The following is a 23,651-nucleotide window of genomic DNA, read 5'->3' on the forward strand; positions in this document are numbered from 1 at the left end:
TTAATTAATTTTTCTTTCTTTATATTCTTGGGCTTAGTTTTTTTATGCTTTAATAATTCTTGCTGATGGTAGGTCATGATCAAATTTGAGATTCTTGTAGATTATTTCAAAATAAATATAAGAATTATTTTTATGTTCATTAAAAACACATTAAACTTAGAATTTTTTTTCTTACAGATATGAATGTTCTTATATGCTTATAATATGAACTGTTTCCTCAGGGTGTTTTGTATTTTAGCAGCTGAAGTATTTCATTTGAAGTATTAGATGGTTTATTTTTAACTCTTTATATACTGTGTTTCCATTCATAGACCAGAGTGGCCAGATGGGGAGGAAAAAAAATATTCTTTACCAGCTTTTAAAATGTCAAGCTACAGTGAGGATGAAGATGAAGAAGTTGAGACATATCTCTCTGACAATTACAGAGATATTGAGCTCAGTACTCAGAAAAAAGAAAACAATTTTGAGAATGCTGTTTATGCTGTTCCAAACAGAAACAACAAGGTATTTTTTGAGTATCACAGAATTTCTATATTCTGGAAACAGTTTTGTAGTGAATTATTTTCAGAATTATTAATGTTTTGCTAGTAATTGTTCTTCAGCATGAGTTGCCTCTTTTTAAAAAATTACATAATACAACATCTACTGGTCATCCTGCCATTTAGGGGAGGGGATGGGGGGGGGGGGTAAGAGGTGAAAAATTGGAACAAGAGGTTTGGCAATTGTTAATGCTGTAAAGTTACCCATGTATATATCCTGTAAATAAAAGGCTATTAAATTAAAAAATAAAAAAAAAATTACATAATACAAATTACATATAAATATATGAATTATAAATTAGTTTATTGGCAGAAATCCAACCATAAACTTTAAATAGCTCAAATTCTATTGTAAACTTTACCATCCATAACCATTTTTCCTAATTAAATTTTATTTTCAAAGAAAGATTCTCTTTTCCTTCCTACTTCCCTTTCCTTCCCTCCCAAGGTGAAGGAAGGAAGAAAAACAAACCCTTGTTATTAACGTGTAGTAGAACAAAACAAATTTCCATATGGGCTATATTCAAAAGAATATTTTTACACATTATTGTTTGAAATCTTTTGATCATCTTTTGAATTCTGACTCAGACTCTTCAAAACTATTTCTTCAAGTATGCATTTGTATTAACCTAATTGTATTGACATAATCATTAAAATTATTTTTTAATGGATTTTTAATTTGAAATTATGGATTTTATTTTTTTTAATTAAATTAAATTAAATTTGAAATTAGGCTTTAACTTTGATTTACTATATACTGTGTATATGCTTGTTTGCTATCTGTTTGAAATACAATGCCTTTCCCACTTGTTAAGTGTGATCACGTGAGAAGTGTCGATTATTTTTAGTAAAAATTTCTTTTCTTTAGTGTATAGTTTTTTAAAAAAAACAACTTTATTTTTTAGTTACATGTAAAAACAATTTTTATCATTCGTATTTTAAAATTTTGAGTCCAAATTCTCTCTCCCTTCCTCTGCTTGACTCTCATTAAGAAGGCAAGCCATTTGATATAGGTTATACATGGGTGACTGCCATGTATTTCCACATTTAAAAAAAAACCAGAAAAAGTAAAGAAAGGGGAAAAATATGCTTCACACTGCCTTCAGACTGCCATCAGTGCTTTATCTAGAGATGGATAGCATTTTTTATCTTAAGTCCTTCAGAATTGTCTTAGATAATTGTTTTGCTGAAAATAGCTAAATCATTCACAGTTAAACATTGTGTAATATTGTCACTGTGTACAGTGTTCTCCTAGTTCTGCTCATTTCCCTTGCATCAGGTAATGTAAATTTTTTTCATGTTTTCCTGAATGATGATGATAGCTAGTATTTATATTGCACTTATAGGATTGAAAAGTACTTTATAGATAGTATCTTACGGTATTCTAATGACAATCTCAGAATAAGCAAGTAAGTGTTATTATTATCCTCATTTTACAAATGAGGAAACTGAGGCTGAGATATAGTAAGCAATTTGTCCAAGATCACTCAGCTATGAAGTGTTTGAGGATAAATTTGAACTCAGGTCTTCTTCAGTACAGATGCAGTACTCTTATTGTCTGTGCCACATGGGTGCCTAAGATGTCAAACAGTTATAATATGTGAAAAACATTTTCTGAGGTTATATTTTTTCCTCTGAAATGCAAAATGCATGAAATGTGAGCACATTTTCATTTTCTTGTTAGTACTAATAAATTTAAGAATGATAACATTACTTAAAGAATTAATGCTATGGGCCACTAATGATACTGAAGTTAAGATTATACTGATTATAAAGACCTCATATTTGATTCATATATAATCCCAACTGAAGACCTCTTCTGGACAATAGAATTGTATATAAAATACTAATTAATTTACTAATTGTTTGTCCTTATTGGACCATAGTGAAGTGTTTTATCAAAATTCATTTCAAATATTATGGCTAAACATTTGAACTTATCAAGAAAGTGATAAGATTTATAATCACTTACAAGCATTTCCTTTTATATTTTAGATATATTAGAGAAAAGATTCACATAATTCATGTTGGTAAGGTTAATTTAATTTTAAGTACACTTGGTGGAGTTTGCTCTTTGTGTGATTTTATTAAACCTTTGTAAAGCAAATAATTATTTAGAAATATTTATGGAAAACCTACAGTGTACTAAAGTACAAGGTCTAGTGATAGATACTGTGAACTGTTTACTCCAAAATAGTTACCATGAATTACTACAGAAACAAAATCCTATCCCAGTATATAAGTAATAGGAGAGATAAATATGTAATATAAGATAGAATATGAAAATACAAGAAGAGAAGTTAAAAGTAAGGATGTAATATAGTCACAACATTTAGATACATGGAATAAGCAGTACAGGAGGAACATTTCCTAATTTGTTCCTATATGAATCTACATTTTGATATACAGTATTAAATTTATTTAAAACATGTTTTAACAGTTTGATTAGGCATCTAACAAAGGTATAGCCATAAAGCAATGTTATTTCTCAACTATTTTTTGTTGGGGCATCAAAGAGACCATGCTTAAGACATAAGCTATTATGTTTATGACCTTCCATTTCATCTGTTATGCTTGTTTAATTTCTATATGCTTTCTGGTCAGAGTTTCTTAAAAAAAAAAAAAAAAAGGCTGGGATAAGTTTGTCACAGATAATGAGGCATAATATACTATTTATTTTTTAAGTTTATGTGTATAATTCATATTTATGGTAAACTTGAAAGCTTCTTGAAGGCAATGGTTTTACCATACTTTTTTTAAACTAACAATGCTTAGCCTAGAAGTAGGCACAAAATCGGCATTCATTAGATATTGAAGTATTAAATTGGGCATTGACCTATCAACAGATTTAATATGCTGATTTTCCTTGTTGCTATGACAAAGAATGACATTTTGTCCAAAAGATACATGTCATTTCTGTTTGCTATCATTTTAAATCTAGGACACAGAGCCATTGATTTTTAGAACTTATACTAAAACTGTTTCTGAACAAGACGAATTCCCCATTTTGGAAGCGGGGTCAGTGCAAGTGAAAGGTAAGAAAAAAATTTTTTTTAATATAAAAGATAACAGTCTAAAAAATGTACTTGAAAGGGATAACATCTATTTTCCTTTTGTCTTACTACATCTACATACCTCTATATAAAAGCAAAGTAGATATTTTCAAAATGTTTAGCAATGTGTGTTTCTGTATTCTGTTGCATTTTTTGTTTAATATTCTTTTTAGGAATTTTACCATTACTAAAAATTAGTATTCTAGATAATAAATTGTATGAATGGTATAATTTTAAAGAAATTTCAATAATATTTTATTTTTCCAAATACCTATATAGTTTTCAACATTCATTTTTTTGGTAAATTTGTTGTTCCAAATTTTTTTCACTCCTTCCTTTACCTCCCTCTCCCAAAGACAAGTAATCTGATATAGGTTAAATATATGTAATCCTTTTAAATATATTTCCATATTTGTCATGTTATGCAAGAAAAATCAGACCAAAAGGTGAAAAACCGTGGGAAAGAAAAGAGATGAAAATACTATGCTTTGATCCATATTCAGGCTCCAAAATTCTCTCTCTGGATGTGGATGGTATTTTCTATCCCAAGTCTATTGGAATTGCCTTGAATCACCACATTGTTGAGAAGAGTTAAGTCCATCACAGTTGATCACCACCTAATCTTCTTGTTACTGTACACAGTGTTCTCTTGGTTCTGGTCACTTCACTCAGCATCAGTTCATATAACTCTTTCCTGGCTTTTCTGAAGTCAGGCTACTCTTCTTATAGAACAATAATATTCCATTACCTTCCTATATCATAATTTATTCAGCCATTCTCCAAATGATGGGCATTCATTCAGTTTCCAGTTCCTTGCCACACAAAAAGGGCTGCTACAAAATTTTTTGCACATATGGGTCTTTTTTCCTCTTTTATGATTTTTTTAAGGATACTATATAGTGAGCAGTCTCCAGTAGTTAGACTGCTGGATCAAAGGGTATTCATAATTTGATAGCCTTTTGATAACTATAATTCCAAATTGCTCTTCAGAAGGTTGGATCATTTCACAGAATGCTATGATTTTTTTGAAGAGATAGAGAAAGAAGTTCACTTCTAGCATATAATGCAGAAAAATTTATCAATAGAAATTGTGGTAATTCACAAAAAATTATGACATTTTTACTGTATTCCTATCTTCATAATCAAATTATTTCATATGTAGTCAGATAATGAGGTTTATAATACTCTTATAAAATACTTCTTGTTCCTTTCTAAAAGAGATACATTTTAAAATTTTTAAATCCATGAAACCCAGAATTTGTTAATTAACAGTCCAAGATTACATTAGTTTTGCTAGTTGCCATACATCACTGAATTATGAATCTACTGAAACCCCCAGGAATTTTCTCATGTATTCCTTTCTTGCTATGTTGTTCTCCATCTTATATTTGTGCAGTTACTTTTTTGAACCAAAATACAGTGTTTCAGTTTTCTCCCTTGTAAATTGTACTTATTAGATTTAGCCTTTAATTCTACCTTGCCAATGCTTTTGTATACACATTCTATAATCTGTTTTTATGATTATTCCTTCTCAAATTTTGCCATTCCAGAATTTGATAAATATACATATACTATCAGTGCTTTTAACCAAGTCATTAATTAAAAATGTTAAACATCCCAGGGCCAAACAGAATCTTGATATATATTCCTAAATTGATGTCAAATTAGTAATCATGATTATTTTGGGAGTCTTGTCATTTAGCCAGTTTGAATATGTTTGATTTCATTATTGTTTAACAGCTGTCCATCTTGTCCACAAGAATAGTATGTAAGGCTTAATCATTGCTAAAGTCTAGATTATATATAGCTATGAGTTTGTTTAACTCTATCAAAAATGAAATAAAGTAGTTTGACATTATTTTTCTTTAAAAAAAATTTTTGATTAGAAACTTAACTTCAGTAAAGATAAACATTTACATATACAAATAAAAATAAGGGAATTACATTTAAAACTGTAAGCTTTGTTATATACAGTTTTCCTCACTATATATGTCTTGGTGGTTGTTACATATTTCTTTATAATTCAAATTTAATATGTTTTTAGATAGTCTGTAAGCATTTATTAAATACTTGCTATATTCAAGGAGCTGTTCTAAGTGCTAGTGATGCAAAGAAAGGCAAAAAGATAGGTATTGCCCTTGAGGAGGTCAACTTTCTTTTTAGTTTATTTTTAAAAACATTGTTTTTATGAATTTTGTTGGGAGAGAAAAGTCAGCAAAAAGAATAAACCATGGGAGAGAGAGAGAAAAAAGTGACCATTGCATGTGTTGATTTACATTCAGCCTCCTTAGTTCTTTTTCTGGATGCAAATGGCATTTTCTGTCCAAAGTCTATTGAGATTGCTTTGGATCACTGAACTAATGAGAACCAAGTCTTTAATAGTTGATCATTGTACATTCTTGCTGTTATGTTATTGTACCTTTATCACTTTGATACAATAGGAAAAATGAAATCTCAGGATTCCACAGAGAAATTACATCAAGCATAGTTGTGGTAGTGATCAAAGAGATACCACAAAATCTTCAGAGACAAGATTAGCTTCTAATATTAAGCAGCTAAAATCAGTCTGAACATGATCACTGGAACAGAGGATTGTGACTAAGGGACCATAGGGCAGAAATTTGCTTTATTGTGCATATTTGTTAAAGGTGTTTTGAGATTTGTTTTTTTCCCAGTGATCTAGGGATTAGGGTCAAATAAAAAAAATACATAAAATAGATTTTTGTTAATTAAAACAAATCAATACTTATCAGAGATGAGACAGCAAGATCATTAATCTTTTGGAGCTATAATTGGTCATTACATGGATCATAGTTCTTAAGGCTTTTTCACAGAGACCTAGATATCAAGAACAACATTTGCTACATTCCTTGAGTCTGTCCCTTTTCTTCATTCTCCTTTTCACCAGTGTAGTTTTGACCATCATCTCTTGCTTCGATTAGTGTAATAGCCTAATTAGTCTTTCCACTTCCGGGAATGACCATTCATACACATTGCTGCCAAAATTATCTTCATTGAGGCAAGATCTCTGAGCATGTCATTGTCCTGCTCAAAAACCCTCAATGATTCCTTATTACTTCTAGCATAAAAGACAGTTCCAGCCTGATATTTAAGTCTTCCACAATTTGGCTCCCACTTGTTTTTCTAGTCTTTTACTTCCTAATATGTGCCATGCTTTTTACTTATTTTCCATTCTTGTCTGCTCTGTCTCAGAATTCTTACTTTCCTTGTAAAACTCAGATGACATTTCCTTATTGGTGCCTTACAGAGCCTTCTTTGTTATTCCCAGAGGATAATGAACTCTCTTTTCTTAAATTACCTTGATTTTATTTAGCTATTCTCATGGTACATTGTAAACTCTTTCATTGCAGGGATTGGTCTGCTTTTTTTTTCTTTTCATTTACTAAGCTTAGTGTCCTACCCTTAGAAAAAGTTCTTTGGAGCTTAAAAAAATTGAATTGAAGAAATATATGTGTAAGAAACCCACATTTTAGAGAGGATAGAGGAGAGTAATTCTTGCTTTCATAATGGATTAAACTAAACAGTTTTGAAAATTCCATCTAGTGGGGCAGCTAATTGAACAGTGGATACAGCACCAGCCCTGAAGTCAGGAGGACCTGAGTTCAAATTTGACCTCAAACACTTAACACTAACTAGCTGTGTGACCCCAATTGCCTCAGCAAAAAAATTTTAAAAAAAGAAAAAGAAAATTCTGTCTAGTTTGAAAGTCTGACAACTGAGTCAGTGAGGCGACCCAGGGTATAGTTGCCATTGGAGTTAAGATCTGAGTTCAAATCACTTACCCTCTATTTGACTGTAAATGAGGTTTTCTCAGCTGTAAAATGAGGATAATAATAACACTTATCTTCTAGGGCATGTATTAAAGGGCTATGTTAGCAGAAATTATTATTATTTTTGTTGTTTTTATTATTTCATTACTATCTAAGGTCTTAGATTGTATGAAGCCAAACTCTGTGCTAGTCCTTAGGAACTGTGTATAATAACCCTTAAGGATTGTAGTTCATTGATGGTTTGTATTCAAGAATTTTCTAAGTGAGCTTGAGATCATGAGTATTTCAAATTAATACTTAGAAAAAAAAGAAGAGTTCACTTGTAATTAGTTTTTTCAAATAAGGAATTTAAGGAGTGGGATAGAAAAAACCCTCTATTAAGTTTAAAAAACAAGTCTAGAGGATCTTTGCACAGTTGCTGTTAAATCTAAAATATAAAATAAGTCCACTTATAATTAGAAATAAGAGACATCTTGAGGCAGTGCAAAGAGCGTGGGAAAGGAATTTCATCCTATGTTGGCCACTGACTGGCTCTATAATCTCAAATAAATCCTTTCTCTGGTCCTGACTTTTCTTCTTCATAAAACTGAGATGATTACTATATTATTCTATGATTTTAAAACTCATTTTGAATATTTTTATGTTATCAGTTTAAATAAATAGGAGGCCGTGTAACAGAAGTTGAGTTCTTGCATGCGAGACCTCTGTTCATATGCCTTTTACATTAATTATGTGACCCTGCAAAAATCACTAAACTTTTGTGTATCTTAGGCAATCCAATGGACGTATCCACTTGGTTATAAATGAGTTAACATCTTCATTGGTAGGAGTTCACATATTCAGAGTTCTTCATCATGTTGTTTATAGCCTTTCCTGAATTAGCATGATTCAAAATAAACATGTTTAAAAAGTGCTGCTACCTCTGTGGAGATGTGATTCAGTATTGTTTTTTGATAGTAAAATTTATTTTTTGTTCTTAAAAGTTACATATATATTTTTTTTTTGTCAAAAGGTAACCATCCTCTTCAAAATTTAAAGGTAAGGCTATTATTTAAATAATTTTTAAAATTGTTAATTAACTTCCTACCATAATCATTAGATTCCTCTTATACCTTGAAGGAATATATGATTTATATTAGAGAGTCTGATTTCATTGCCTTCATAACATTAAGAAATTTGGTTTTCTCTAATTTTCATGGAGGAAGGACAATTATTTCAGATTAGAAATGATTAACTCATTCTATATGATAAATATATAGCTATAATGAGAATTGTAATTTTAAATTTGGAAATGTTTCTACTTATCATTTACTCAGCAGTACTAATCCTATGCTTCTGTTTTTAAATGAGTTTATTTTCAGAAAAACTTTGTAGTAAAAACTAGGAGCATAATACCTTTGCAAAGAACATTACTAATGAAAAAGATGATTAAAATTCTAAAGTTTCTATTTACTAGCTGTTGATCCTGTTTTAAATGCAGTTAAATATGAATTCACCTGTTATGTTCTGTTCTAAACATTTTGAAAAAAAAAATTTCATGACCATTTTTTGAGTTGATGCTTCTTCCTTCAGTATTTCAAAAGAGATGCAGTTTCATTGGTCTGTCTGATTCAGATTGCCACTTCTTACACCTTGCTAAAGGTGAATTATTTTGGACAAAAATATTCATTATGTGGTGATCAGAGGTAAAAATTACCAAAAGGTAATGGGCTTCTTGGAACTCAATTTTGTTAGTCTTCAGATAGCTGTCTTTTGCCAGTTCATACCCAAAGTCTCCCAGTTTGGTAAGATTTTTCAGAACTTGTACTTACAGCCTCTGAGACCCTAGCATCACTTCTATGTCATATAAAGAAATCTGCTTAACACTTCAGTGGCTGAAATTTTGAGCATTCATGTGAAATAATGTACTTCTGTAAAGATGATATTTTGCATCTTGCTTTATAATTTACAGCAGATGGTGAAATATTTAATTTAAAAATGTAACCTCTGGAGATTGAGTTCTTGGAAGAATCACTCATGATATTTTGGTTTGAGTACCTAGCTACTCTTTAGAGACTCTTACAGATGAGAAGAAAACTCTGAAAACTTGACTTGTACTTAATTTTTACTAATGGGAATATTCCTTTTTATGCTCAGAAATTCTTTTTATCAGAAATATGGTATATTAAAACTCACAAAAATAAGATTAGCTGTTACCAAATAGAGTAATAGTGAGGAAAGTTGATCCTAATATGTGTGGTAAATAATGAAATTTATGTTTTAGTGATTATTCTTCTTTGTCTTTTGCAGAAGAAATTAGGATTTTAAATGCATATGTATATATTACATGTAATTTTTTACTCTATTCCCTCCCAGGATGAAAAATTATCTGCTGAAAATGTAATTTTTGAAAAACCGCCACCATCTCCAGGTAGTTGCCATTTGAGTATTAATATGATTGCATTAAATCTGTATATTTGCAAATATGATTGCATTAAAAATCTGTAAGGATAATTTTGATTATCCCAAAGTAAGATGTTATTTTATTATTTTATGTTTCTATACCCAGAACTTCCTGAAATTGGAAAATAGAGGCAATGGTTAGTATGACTATCACAGTCAAGAAAGATAATGTTTACATGTAGGGTGTGCTCAAATTCCAGGTATCAAGGGTAAATATCTAGAGCTGCTTTGGGGGAGGGATACTTTCTACTTTCTACTCATTGGGGATTTTCAGTACCTGTGACAGATTTTTGTGTTGCATCATAAATCTGAAAATATAATGTGCCCATTGATATGTTTAAAAATAACACTAGAGATTATGTGCAGTTCTTTAACTGAACAGTTATTAATTGAGATGATGTGACTCGTGGTTTAGTGGTTCCTATTTGTAGTTGATATTTTGCTGATTGTCTTAAGACCTATGATTGTGCAGGGCCTTCTAAATAAGATCAAAATTATGCAAAACAATTTGACCTAACTAGCTATACAGGAAAAGCCAAGTAAATGAAGAATGCTTATTATCTAGATTGTGATGTGCATTATAGTTGAATAGAGAGTGAATAGAGTTAGTCTGTTGGTATCTTGGCTCTTTCAGACAAAAATGAACTAGAGCCAAAATCACATAAAATGTATTGCTTTTGGGAAATTATTTATCATTTTTAATGACCCTAGTTTTCTTCTTGAAACAAAATTCTATCTCTTTTTAAGCTTTTTATTTTCAAACCCTATGCATAGTTTTTTTCCTTTAAAAAATTTTTTTTAATAGCTTTATATTTAGAAGTTATATGCATGAGTAATTTTATAGCATTGAAATTGCCAAACCTTTTGTTCCAATTTTTCCCCTCCTTCCCTCCACCCCCATCCCCAGATGGCAGGTTGACCAATACATGTTAAATATGTTAAAGTATAAATTAAATACAAAATAAATACACATGTCCAAACAGTTATTTTGCTGTACAAAAAGAATTGGACTCTGAAATAGTGTACAATTAGCCTATGCATGGTTTTCAACATTTACCCTTGCAAAACCGTGTGTTCCAATTTTTTTTTCTTTCTTCCTTCCCCCACCTTCTCTCCTAAATGGCAAATAATCCAATATATGTTAAACATTACAATTCTTCTATACATATTTCCACAATTATCATGTTGCACAAGAAAAATCAGTTCAAAAAGAAAAAAAATGAGAATTTTTTTAAAAAAAACACTAATGTTCATCCAGTAATGATATATGAAAGACTCTTGAGAAATGAAATGCCACATTGTCCAAGAATCAAATGTTCAGATCACCCCAGATTAATGGAAAGATGATAGCAGTATATTATAAATAATAAACCACACATAAAAGTAATTATCAGATTGTTATGAGATTGGAAAAGGAGGTAGAGTATAAATAAGAAGAGCATGAATTAACATTAACAGATGGATAATAAATGTGCTGTATTGAAATCAGTAAAATGTTGGATCTAGGGAAAGGTCCTAGCATTTCTCGTAGAAGATTTATTGGAGAACATAGCCAAACATCACAATAGTTGAAAAAACATGTACTCTTGGGAAAGAATTCCCCAAAATAATGAGACCATAGATGCACTGAAATAATTATTAGCATAAGATTCACAATTTTGGAAATATGACTTCAAAATATTTTAAAATTCTGTACTTGAATTAAAAAAATTGAGATAGTGTCCTGGCATCCTGTTTGGAAGCAATCCAATAATTAACTATGAAATGAACATAAAATCTTAAATGATAAGAACTGTGTAGTATATTTTCTTTTGTTTACAAATCTTCATAGAAGTAGATTTACAAAAACCCATAAAAACTGCATGGGTGGTCTCAACTCTCAAATTAAGTTTCAAAAATGTGTTCAGAATCCTGTGTTAGAATTTTGGGATGCCAGCAAATTGACAAATAAGACAAAAGATGAAATAGTCAGTGTTGGAAAGGTTGGCACAATGATGTATTTTATCAGATCTGTGAATTAATACAACTATTTTGGAAGGCAATTAGCATTTATCCAAACTAAAATGTCGATATACTTTGAGGTATTATAGTGTTAGCCACATATCCTAACTGATCATTTGATAAGAAGGCCTCATATACACCAAAATAGTTATAATAGCACATTTTGTGGTAGCAAAAGTTGAAAAGGAAGAAAAATTACCTCTGGGAAATTGTAAAGCTTCTTTAACGACCCCAGACTTCCCATAACAATAAAAATGTATTTTTTTAATACAAATATTCTGTTGGTGTTACTTAGTGGGAGCAAGACATGAAGTACAAACTATCTCCAAAGAATTGAAGATGTATTCATATGGAAGGCAAGGGCAAGGCAAATGGTGATTGTGGGAAAGCTACAGCATATAACCAGTGAAGGACTTTAATGAGCCATAAGAATAAAAGAAGCCATCAATAAAATGTATGCTGGGAAAAGAATGAGACAGTCACGTGACATATTATTAAAATCATTAAGTAGAGCTAGGAATTACATTGGACTGCACTCAGGAGTGTTGTGGCTACATGTGATCAGACTTTGATAACATATAGTTGGATAGACAACTCCTAAAGTCATCCATCAATTTATCCAGTTGGATAGACACTGCAAATAGAAAGGAAGCTGGGCCTGAAATTGAGTAGATAAGAAAATTAAGAGTGATAGTGTCATGAAAACCCAGAGAGGAACCAGCATTCACGGCAAGACAGTGGATAGCAGGGCCAAATGCTGCCAAGAGATCAAGAAGAATGAGTTTTGAGGAGGCAGAAGTAGCAGGAAGTAGTGAAGCAATCTCTTTGATTAGCTTCCTCCAAACAAATGCACCAGATTTAATCTGAATGGGGAAATTTAAGTTAAAAAAAATCAAAACAAATCACTTTTCTAGCCCAGGTCACTATGGGATAGAGACAGATAAGTCTGTGGACATTGGGAACAGGGTCTACTGAAGGTAAGATAACAGATGCAGAGCACTCCAGTTCAAGTCCTTAAAGTACCTCATTCCTTCAAGATGGCATGAGGTTTATATATTATAACCTTTTCAAAAAGGGAGAATAAGACAAAGAGATCAATGAAGTAGTAAAATTTGAGAAACAAGATTAGACTGTTAGAAGTCAAATTTTTGGATCTAATTTATTAACAGTAGAGCTATAAAAATAACAAATGAGGAACCATAATTCACCCAAAATTTCAGAGAAATTCATTTATTCTTTCTATCTTTTCCCAAATTTCTGTACCTGATATGAAGGAATAGGGCCTGACTTGGAGAATGAGCTTTCCTATCCCCTAATATTAATACACAGAGGGGCAGCTAGGTGGCACAGTGGATAGAGCATCAGCCCTGAAGTCAGGAGAACTGGAGTTCAAATTTGATTTCAAACACTTAACACTTCCTAGCTGTGTGATCCTGGGCAAGTCACTTGACCCTAATTGCCTCAGCAAAAAAATAAAATAAAACAAATAGTAATACACAGAAACTTAAACTTATCTTTCATTTTAAAATTAAGAATAATCACATTCTGGAGTCTCATACATACAATGAATATGCAGACAGCTGTAAATCTCTGAACTTAAATATCCAGACCATTTGTAAACCCCTAAGGAAAAAATGCTATTTTTGAATCTAATGTCTACTGTTATGAAATTCACTCAAAATATAAATTCATTAACAATTTCATAATTTTCCTAAGTGACAGCCAAAAGAACCTTTTTTTTTTTAATTTTTAAAGTTTTTTATTTTCAAAATATGTGCACAGATAATTTGACAACATTGACCCTTGCATAACCTTGTGTTTCAGATTTTCTCCTTCTTTCCCCCATCCCATCTCCAGATGGCAAGCAATCCAATATATGTTAAACATGTTAAAATATATGTTAAATCCAATATGTATAAACATATTTATACAATTCTCTTGCTGCACAATAAAAATTAGATTAAAAAAAGTAAATGAGCAGGAAAATAAGTAAATGAGTAGGAAAATAAAATGCAAGCAAACAAGAAAAAGAAGGAGAATATTATATTGTGATCCACACTCAATTCCCACAGTCCTCTTTTTGGATATAGATGGCTCTCTTTGTCACAAGATCATTGAAACTGGCATTTGGAATTGGAAAGAGTCACATTCATTAGAATTGATCGCGTCGTATAATCTTGTTGCCATGTACAGTGATATCCTGGTTCTGCTCATTTCACTTAGCATCAGTTTGTAAGTTTCTCCAGGCCTCTCTAAAATCATCCTGATCATTTCTTGTAGAACAATAATATTCCATAACATTCATATGCCACAATTTATTCAGCCATTCTCCAACTGATGGGCAACCACTTGGTTTCTAGTTTCTTGCCACTATAAAAAGGGCTACCACAAACATTTTTGCACATGTGGGTCCCTTTCCTTCCTTTAAGATCTCTTTGGGATATAAACCAATAGAAACACTGCTGAGTCAAAGGGTATGCACAGTTTGATAACATTTTGAACATAGTTCCAAATTGCTCTCCATAATGGCTGGATCCATTCACAGTTCCACCAAGAATTTATTAGTGTCCCAGTTTTCCCACATCCCCTTCAACATTATCATTATCTTTTCCTGACATCTTAGCCAATATGAGAGGTGTATAGTAGTATCTCAGAGTAGTCTTAATTTGCATTTCTCTGATCAATAGTGATTTAGAGCACCTTTTCCTATGATTAGAAATGGTTTTAATTTCTTCATCTGAAAATTATCTGTTCATATCCTTTGACCATTTATCAATTGGAGAATGACTTGAAATCTTATAAATTTGAGTCACTTCTCTATATATTTTAGAAATGAGGCCTTTATCAGAACCCTTAAATGTAAAAATGGATTTCCCAATTTATTACTTCCTTTCTGATCTTGTCTGCATTGGTTTTGTTTGTACAAAAACTTTTTAACTTAACATAATCAAAATTATCTATCTGGTATTCAGTTATGTGTTCCTGTTCTTCTTTGAACACAAATTCCTTTCTTCTCCACAGATCTGAGAGGTAAATTATCCTATGTTCTTATTTGCTTATAATATCACTCTTTATGTCTAACTCATGTACCCATTTAGATCTCATCTTGGTATGTGGTATTAGGTGTGGGTCAAGCCCTAATTTCTTCTACACTAGTTTCCAATTTTCCTAGCAGTTTTTGTCAGATAGTGAGTTCTTGTCCCCAAAGCTGGGGTCTTTGGATTTGTTGAATACTAGATTGCTATAGTTATTGACTATTTTGTCCTGTGATCCTAACCTATTCCATTGATCAACTACTCTGTTTCTTAGCCAGTATCAAATGCTGCCTTATAATATAGTTTTAGGTCTGGTACAGTTAGACTACTTTCATTAGCATTTTTTTTTCATTAATTCCCTTGAAATTCTTGACCTTTTGGTCTTCCAGATGAACTTTGTTATTATTTTTTCTAGATCTGTAAGATAATTTCTTGGGAATTTGAATGGTACGGTAATAAATAAGTAGATTAATTTAGGTAGTATTTTAATTTTTTTGCTCGACCTACCCATGAGCACTTAATATTTTTCCAACCGATTGGATCTGACTTTATTTGTGTGGAAAGTATTTTGTAGTTGTGCCATATAGTTCTTGACTTTCCTTTGGCAGATAGATTCCCAAATATTTTATACTATTGATAGTTATTTTGAATGGAATTTCTTTGTATCTCTTGCTGCTGGATTATGTTGGTAATATATAAAAATGCTCATGATTTATGTCGATTTATTTTGTATCCTGCAAATTTGCTAAAGTTGTGAATTGTTTTTAGTAGCTTTTTTTTAGTTGATTCTCTAGGGTTCTCTAAGTATACCATCATATCATCTGCAAAGAGTGATAATTTGGTTCCTTTAATCTCTTTTTCTTCTCTTATTGCTAAAGCTAACATTTCTAATACAATGTTCAATAGTAATGGTGATAGTGGGCAGCCTTCCTTTACTCCTGATCTTATTGGGAATGGCAAAAGGACATGTTAGGACAAAATACATTCCTTTAAATATTTAACAATTTCCAAACATTTTTAACCACATTCTTTTAATAGTTCAATTCATAATCTAACAGCATCCATATGAAAAAAGAAATTACTTTTCTAATATTTCTGATATAATGGTTTCCCATTATAAGAAAAAAATTTTAGCAACACAATAACATATATAATATTATATATTTAAAACATGAAACAAAACTTATTAGCAGTCAGATGACATCAATTCAGTCAAATGCATTTCCAAATTTTCTTACATAAAGAATCATCCAGTTTTTCTTTTGGCATTCTATATTGATTGCATTCAAGACCTTTCTCATGTACTACCATTTATGTAATGCTTACAATGGGCCAGACACTGGCCAGTCACACTTTACAATTGTTCTGTCAATTGATCCTCATAACCCTGGGAAGTAGGTGGTATTATGGCCTTTATTAAATAGGAATCTGGATAAACAGAAGTGAAGTATCTTATTTAAGGTCCCATAGCAAATACATTTCTGAGACTAAATAGATTTGAATTCAGGTTTTCCTAATCATGTATTTTCCTAGTGATGAAGCACTAGGTTGGGAGAGGAGTTTAGAATGTGAAAAACTCACAAAAGCATTCTTATGACCAAAAGAAGCACTTTATTTTATGAAATCTGAAAGGCATATAGGCTAACAAAAAGGGAGTCTAGCAGGGCCTGAGTGTGAAGAGGTACTATTTAAAAGTCAGAGGCAGGAAGGAAGAAGGTGTTTGGGACTAAAAGACCTACCCAAATTGACCACTACAGAGATCACTCATAGAAAGTAGAATTATTTATTAGAATCTCGAGAAGCGGACCCCATCCTGGTCTGCAAGCAAAATTTCACAGCAGGATAGGGCCAAAGCCTTGAAAATGCTTACAGCTTTTATACATTTCAGACAAAGAACCTCCAAAATCCCACCCTCTATATGTTGTGATTGGCCACATAAATCTACTGTTCCCCTACTTGGTCAGTGGAATGTAGTAGACAAGGGGATATACAGCTTCTTTGGCCATGTAGTCCAGTCCTTATCTAAAATCATGTGACTCCGGAGAAGTTGAAACTGAGGCCTATAAGGCTTGATCTACTTTAGAATTTGTAAGTTCTTCACCTTTTCCCATACAAGGGGAAGCAAGGGCAGGGTCTTGAGAGTGAGAAAGGAGTTAGGGAAGATCCCAGGGTCAAGACAACTCATGAGCATTTTGTATGCTCTATCCAGTGTGCCTGCTCAGGAGGAGGAAAAGTCCTTCAACCTCAGGGTTCCTAAAACTAAGAAATACTTATTATTTGGGTGCCAGTGCAAGCTAGCAGCCCAGACTTTTGGATGGCAAACCAGAAGTCCTTCAAAGATAGTTTAGTGGAATAAAGATATCAGGCCCAACTTCCTTTCCTTCACACATTTTCCAAGGTTATGCCACCTCACTCCCAATAGCTACATTCCTACATTACAGCTCTCAAGGCTAGATGGCCTGGGGTTTCTTAAAAAGTATTGGGGTGTCTGCTGCTATTGGGGCTTCTGTTATATCAATCCCTAGGGCTGCAGCACCCCATCAGCATATTACCTTAATGCCAGATAGCAAATGTATTTTGCTTTAAGTTCTGATTTATCACAATTACCTTAATAGAAGAACACATATCATTTTATTTTTTTTAAAGCTTTTTTATTTTCAAAACATGTGCATAGATAATTTTTCAACATTGACCCACAAGGGGTCAAGGATATGCAAATAGCCTTGAGAACACTTCTCATTTTAAATAATACCATATTTTGATTTCATTTCAGGATACATTTCTACCAAATTAAATTAGGATTTATAATCATAAGAGCAATTTCTTTTTTTTCTGCTACTCATGAGCAATTAATATTTTTCCAATTGTTTAACTTTGTCTGAAAAGTGTTTTGTAATTGTGATTATTTCATTGTTTACAGTTATTTTAAATACACTTACTCTTTCTGTATCTTCCTCCTGGACTTTGTGTGTATATGTAGAAATGCTGAGAATTTATGTGGGTTTATTATATCCTTTAACTTTACAAAAGTTAATTGTTTCAACTAGTTTTTAAGTTGCTTCTCTGGGACTCTCTATGTATACCATCATATCATCAGAAAAGAGTGATAATTTTGTTTCTTCATTGCTTATTTATATTCCTTTAATTTTTTCTTGTCTTATTCTTATTACTAGTATTTCTAATATAATATTGAATAATAGTAGTGATAATTTTTATCCTTGTTTTATTTATCTCCATTATAAATATGCTTACGTACTCTTGGTTTTAAACACATACTACTTATAATTTTAAGAAAAGTTCCATTTGTTCCTATGCTTTCTAGGAATAGGTGTTGTATTTTGTTAAAAAAAAAAAAGTGTTGTTTTTTTTTTAAGTTTGTGGGTATAATATGATTTCTTTTGTTTTGATATTATCATTTATGCTGATAGTTTTCCTAGTAAACCAGCCCTACATTCCTGGTATAAATCCTACCTTGATCATGATGAGAGATGAAGGTACCAAGGAAGAGGTTAGGCAGGAATAGGTTGGGATTCTGTTCTCCAAGGGGCGGGGCAAAGGAATTTGCTAAACCCAAAGACTATGGTAAAAAAGCTTTATTGTTAAAGAAACACCAAGAGGGATTCTCTTGGCAGGGCATATCATTCTCTTTTTTTTTTTTTTTTTTTTTTTTTTTAATAGCCTTTTATTTACAGGTTATATGCATGGGTAACTTTATAGTGTTAACAGGGCATATCATTCTCAAAAGAGAAGTGATCTGCAAAGAGTCATTTTCTGAAAACCCATTCTATGCATGAATCTAAGGGAAATTTCAGGTGAATGTGAAATCTTGCCTGGAGTTGTGACTTCCCCCAAGAAAGCTTATCTTGATGAGAGAGGATGCAAGACCATTTTGGTTTGTAGATCAAAGGAGACATTTTTTTGGTGATTTTATATAATTTTACAGGGCTCACTCAGGTCATACAAAGTTTTACTCTCATCAATCATAGTATATGATCCTTGTGATATATTATTGTAATCTCCTGACTAGCATTTTATTTAAAACTTACATATCAATATTCATCAGAGAAATTGATTTATAGTTTTTTTTTTTTTAAATATCCCTATATTGTGTAATAGAAAGAATTTGGTAGGACTCCTTCTTTACCTATTTTTTCAAATAGTATTAGAATTAGAATTATAGTGTTAGAATTAATTCTTATTTAAAATGTTTGGTAGAATTCACTTGTGACTCTATCCAGCCTTGGGGGATTTTTCCTTAGGGAACTCATTGATGGTTTATTTCTTTTTTCTGAGATAAGGTTGTTAAAATATTTGATTTCTTCTATTAGTTTGGGTAATTTATTTATTTATTTTTTGGAAATTTATATTTTTGTAATTATCCATTTCACTTAGATTATTAATTTTATTGGCATATAACTTGGCAAAATATCTCCTAATAATTGTTTTTATTTCATATTCATTGATAGTACATTTACCCTTTTTATTTTTGATACTGGTTATTTGATTTTCTTTCTTTTTAAAAATCAAATTCATTAATGGCTTACATATTTTTCATAAAATGAGTTCATAATTTAATTAATTCAATTTTCACTTTTAATTTTATTTATTTCCTTTGATTTTCAGGATTTTAAATTTGGTGTTAATTGGCGATTTGAAATTTGTTCTTTTTCTAGCTTTTTTAGTTGAATGGCCAATTCATTGATCTGCTCATTCTCTTTTTTTATTGGTATAAGTCTTTAGAGATTTAGTGAGTGGAGAACAGTGTAAATTTAGAGAATGAGGAATGACCTTAGATAGCAAGTGGCAGTTGAGCCAAGCTTTGAAAGAGGCAAAAATTTTCATCAGGTTGAAGTGAGAAGGAAGTTTATCCTAAATAAGGGAGATAGATAGCCTGTATAAAGACATGAATGTAGGAGAGGAATTGTCACATAAAGGAATACCAAATGGGCCCATTTGACTTCAATGTAGATTGCATGAAGGATAGATGATATGAAAGTATTCTGGTAACAAACTCCAGCCAGATTAGGAAGGACTTTAAATCCCAAGCAGAGGAATTTGTATTTTATCCTAAAAAGAATAGAGAATAAATGAATCTTCTGCATTGTAGAATGGGAAACCAGAAAGTCTGTAATCAGTTGACCTAGTTTATTAAATTTTGTAATGATGATGCTAAGTTATGTTATTGTGAGGGAATAAATAACATTAAGATGTTAAGGTTACAAAAAACTACTTCTGTTTTACTGGTTTTGCTGTACTTTTATTTCCCCTTTCCCAAGTATTTATATGTGGACTCTTTTGTTAATCTGAGACTAATTCATTGATTATTTTAGAATTTCTTAGTTGTTTTAAGTAGATGATAATATGATATTAATTGTTAAATAGAAACATTCTTTTCTTTTTTCTCATAAAAAGGTATCAGCAAATAACATTTAATATTTAAAAAGTTTTTCCCCTCTAATTTATAGATGTGTCTATAAGACGACGTCGAGAACAAATGGAACTAAGTAAACGTAACTTTGATGAATTAAAACAACAAAATTTTTATCTAACCACTACAAATGAGACCCTTGCTCACGAGCTTGAAAAAATTAAGCAGGAAATGAAAGAATTACACTCACAGTGTAAGGAAATGGACGAAAATAATGAAACTGTGAAAGAGACCAAACAGAGTCCTCAAAAGAAAGGTGAGGAAGAAACTGCATGAAAATTTTCAAAGAGCTATTTTTTAAGGACCAAAAAAACCTTAAATATCAATTATCCTTTCTACATAGACAAACTCAAATTTTTGTTACTTCTGTAGTTCAATCATTCAATAAGAGTTTTCTGTGAATTATAGGAATATGGTTATAAAAGACCCTGCATGGACCCTGCATGGATACAAAAGAAACATGATCATCCTTGCCCTTGAAGAGCTAAATATGAGTTCCATGTAAAATTAGTTCACCTAATTCAGTTTTATAGGTTAGCTTTTTACATATTTTATGCTGGAAATACCTTAGCAATAATTATGATTCTTGGAAACTTAATAATACTTTTGGTCTGGTTTTTCATTGCTTTTTTAGATACCAATTCCGTAAGCTTCCAGAGCTCCTCTTAAAACCTCAGTATAAGACTATTTGCTATAGACCTACATAATTATGTATTGAATTATCAAAATACTAAAAGGGACCTTGCTAGTAAATAATTTAATAGAATTGTGGCATGTAATTTTTTATCTTTGTATTTCCACTAGACTACCATATAATGCGGATTCTTCCACCTTCCCACAAGTATTTCAAACTGAAGTGTCCAAAATAATATTCATTATCTTTTCACAAAATCTTTCACTCCTTAAAATTTTCTTATTTTTTTTCAGCCACCATACTTTGCAAACTCAGTCTTATTTAATGTCTTTTTCCCTTCTTCTCCTGATTCATTCACTTGCCAAATTCTTGTATATCTCTATACCATTAACATCCTCTCATCTGTCTTCATTCTGATGGTCTCTATTGTTGAACTTCATCATATCTAGCCTGGATTATTGCAGTGACACTTTATTGATTCTTCCTTCCATTCTTTCCTCCCTTTAATCCACTCTCTCCACAACTACCAAAATAATACTTCTAAAGAACGTATTTGACTAGGTCACTTCCTTGCTTAAGAATCTACATTAATTTCCTATTTCTGTTAGCTTGCATTTAAATCCTCTACATCCCGACACCACCTTCCCTTTTTGTCATTTCATATTATTCCTCTTTATTAATTTTGCATTACAGCCCATCTTTACTTTTGTGAGGCTGTCATCCATATCTGGAGTATACTTTTTGTCCTCTGTCCCTTAGATTCCTTTTTAAAATTTTCTAATCATGTGTTACATTCTATAGGAAGCCCTTTGTGCTTTCTCTTCTTAACTTATGTTGTATTTAACTATTTAAGTAAATGATATCTTTCAATTCTATAGGCTTTTTGCCTCTTTCTGTATCTTCATTATTTAGCATAATACCTAGTGCTTACTAAACGTTTATTGCTTAATGGGGAAATAAAAGTTAAGAGATTTAAAGAGGCATAAATTGTTCTTTTTGTCTTTGATACTAACACAGTGCTTTGAACTTAGTAACAGTTTTATAAATACTTTTTGAATGGATGAATATCATCATGTGATTGACTCCTACTCCATCCACCCTATATAGTGCTATGTCTATAAGCTTTAACTTAATTAACGTGTGTAATGTGATTTTAAATGTCCTATACTTTAAAAACAAATAGGAATAACTTTCTTCACAATTTTCTGTTATTCATTGAGGATATAATAATCATTTAAATGAAAAAAATGTGTCTTCATCTAAAAATTGATGATTGATGAAATGTATCTTTTAGTTTTAGAACTATACAATATTAGAAATGAGAGTTTTTCTTTTAAGGGACATTACTATTGCACAATCTATCCTTAAATTATTCTTTAAATTATAAACAATTCTGGCAATTTTCAAATAGTTGTAGGACTGTTGATACAGAGGAAGCTAAGTGGCATAGTGGAGAGAGCACCAAGCCTGGAGTCAGACAGACTCTTCATGAGCTGTGGGCAAGTCACTTCATCCTGTTTGCCTCAGTTCTTCATCTGTAAAATGAGCTGAAGAAAGAAATGGCAAGTCATTCCAAAATCTTTATTAAGAAAACTCTAAATGGGGTCACAGAAAGTCAGACCTGATTGAACAATGAGTGAACAGTTACAATTGACATGTTAAATTTAGGGGTTTAGTCAAAAACAAATTATAAGAATAAATCTCACAAAAATATATTCTTCTAAAATGTTTAGATGTCAAAGATTTAGGAAAAAAGATAGTTTATTTGTGCAACATGAGACTGACGGAAACTAAGCCTCAAAGGGACTGGTCTATTTTCTTTGGTTTGGATTTTAAAATATTCTTTTAGATACAAATGAAAAAGCTGTTAGTTGTAAACCTGAAAAATTAAACTAGTAATTTTCAGATCTATTTAAAATGTACTTTTCTGTATAGAAGTTTTTTCCTAAAATAATTTTGATGAAGTGTGAGGGGCTGGGGTGGGGGGAGGAGGGAAGAGAGAGAGAGAGTGAGACAGAGAGAGACAGAGAGAGAGAGACAGAAGAGAGAACAAGAGAGGAGAGGAGAGCTATGCTTACTAATCTTTTACAAAATTGTTAATTTCTTTTTTATATTTAGTAATTTTTTCTAAAAGTCTTTTTTTTTTTTTTTTTTTTTTTTTTTTAAGCTGTGTAGAATGACAAAATAATGGCCATCTTGGAAAAGTCTTTTTCTTGATACAAAACTATAATACTTTGTTTTCCTCTGGATTTAAAGTTGTGTGGAATTATTTTCCCCATGCTTTCTATACTCCATTTAAGAAATATCACTGTATTATAAAAAATAGACAGTTTATATGTATTTAATATCTTTTAATTCATAATGGAGTATAGTTTTTTCTAAGAAAATTTGCCAAAACACTTTGACTTTTCACATGCACAGATATTGTATCTTTTAGCTTTAACGTGATAAAAAGAGCATTTGGTTTTTTGAACATTTTAGATTGATTTGAACCTGTTTCCTATAGTATTCTTTACTTTATTGTAATTTTTTTTTAATAGCTGATATGGGTGAATTTCTTTCTCTAAGACAAGAAGCCCAGGAGTTGGTGGATGAAAATGATCATTTGAAAATGACGATATATCGTTTGAACGTAGAGCTAAGTCGATACCAGACTAAATTCAGACACTTATCCAAAGAAGAGGTAATGTTTTTTATTAAGAAAATGAATATTTTTACCAGTTCCATA

The 23,651-nt window shown here is 31.3% G+C and overlaps 1 protein-coding gene across 1 annotated transcript in view; it reads left to right on the top strand.

Moving 5' to 3' along the window:
- CEP89 (centrosomal protein 89) overlaps positions 1–23,651 on the top strand; it is a 142,814-nt gene that overhangs the window by 16,058 nt on the left and 103,105 nt on the right. The window contains exons 4-9 of the mRNA XM_031954380.1: positions 312–504; positions 3,481–3,574; positions 8,396–8,421; positions 9,739–9,793; positions 20,327–20,545; positions 23,464–23,606. Of these exons, the coding sequence (XP_031810240.1) occupies positions 312–504; positions 3,481–3,574; positions 8,396–8,421; positions 9,739–9,793; positions 20,327–20,545; positions 23,464–23,606 (730 nt within the window). The remainder of the gene's footprint in view (positions 1–311; positions 505–3,480; positions 3,575–8,395; positions 8,422–9,738; positions 9,794–20,326; positions 20,546–23,463; positions 23,607–23,651) is intronic.

This window comes from Sarcophilus harrisii, chromosome 2 (genome assembly GCF_902635505.1).
Source record: "Sarcophilus harrisii chromosome 2, mSarHar1.11, whole genome shotgun sequence".
Taxonomy (NCBI): domain Eukaryota; kingdom Metazoa; phylum Chordata; class Mammalia; order Dasyuromorphia; family Dasyuridae; genus Sarcophilus; species Sarcophilus harrisii.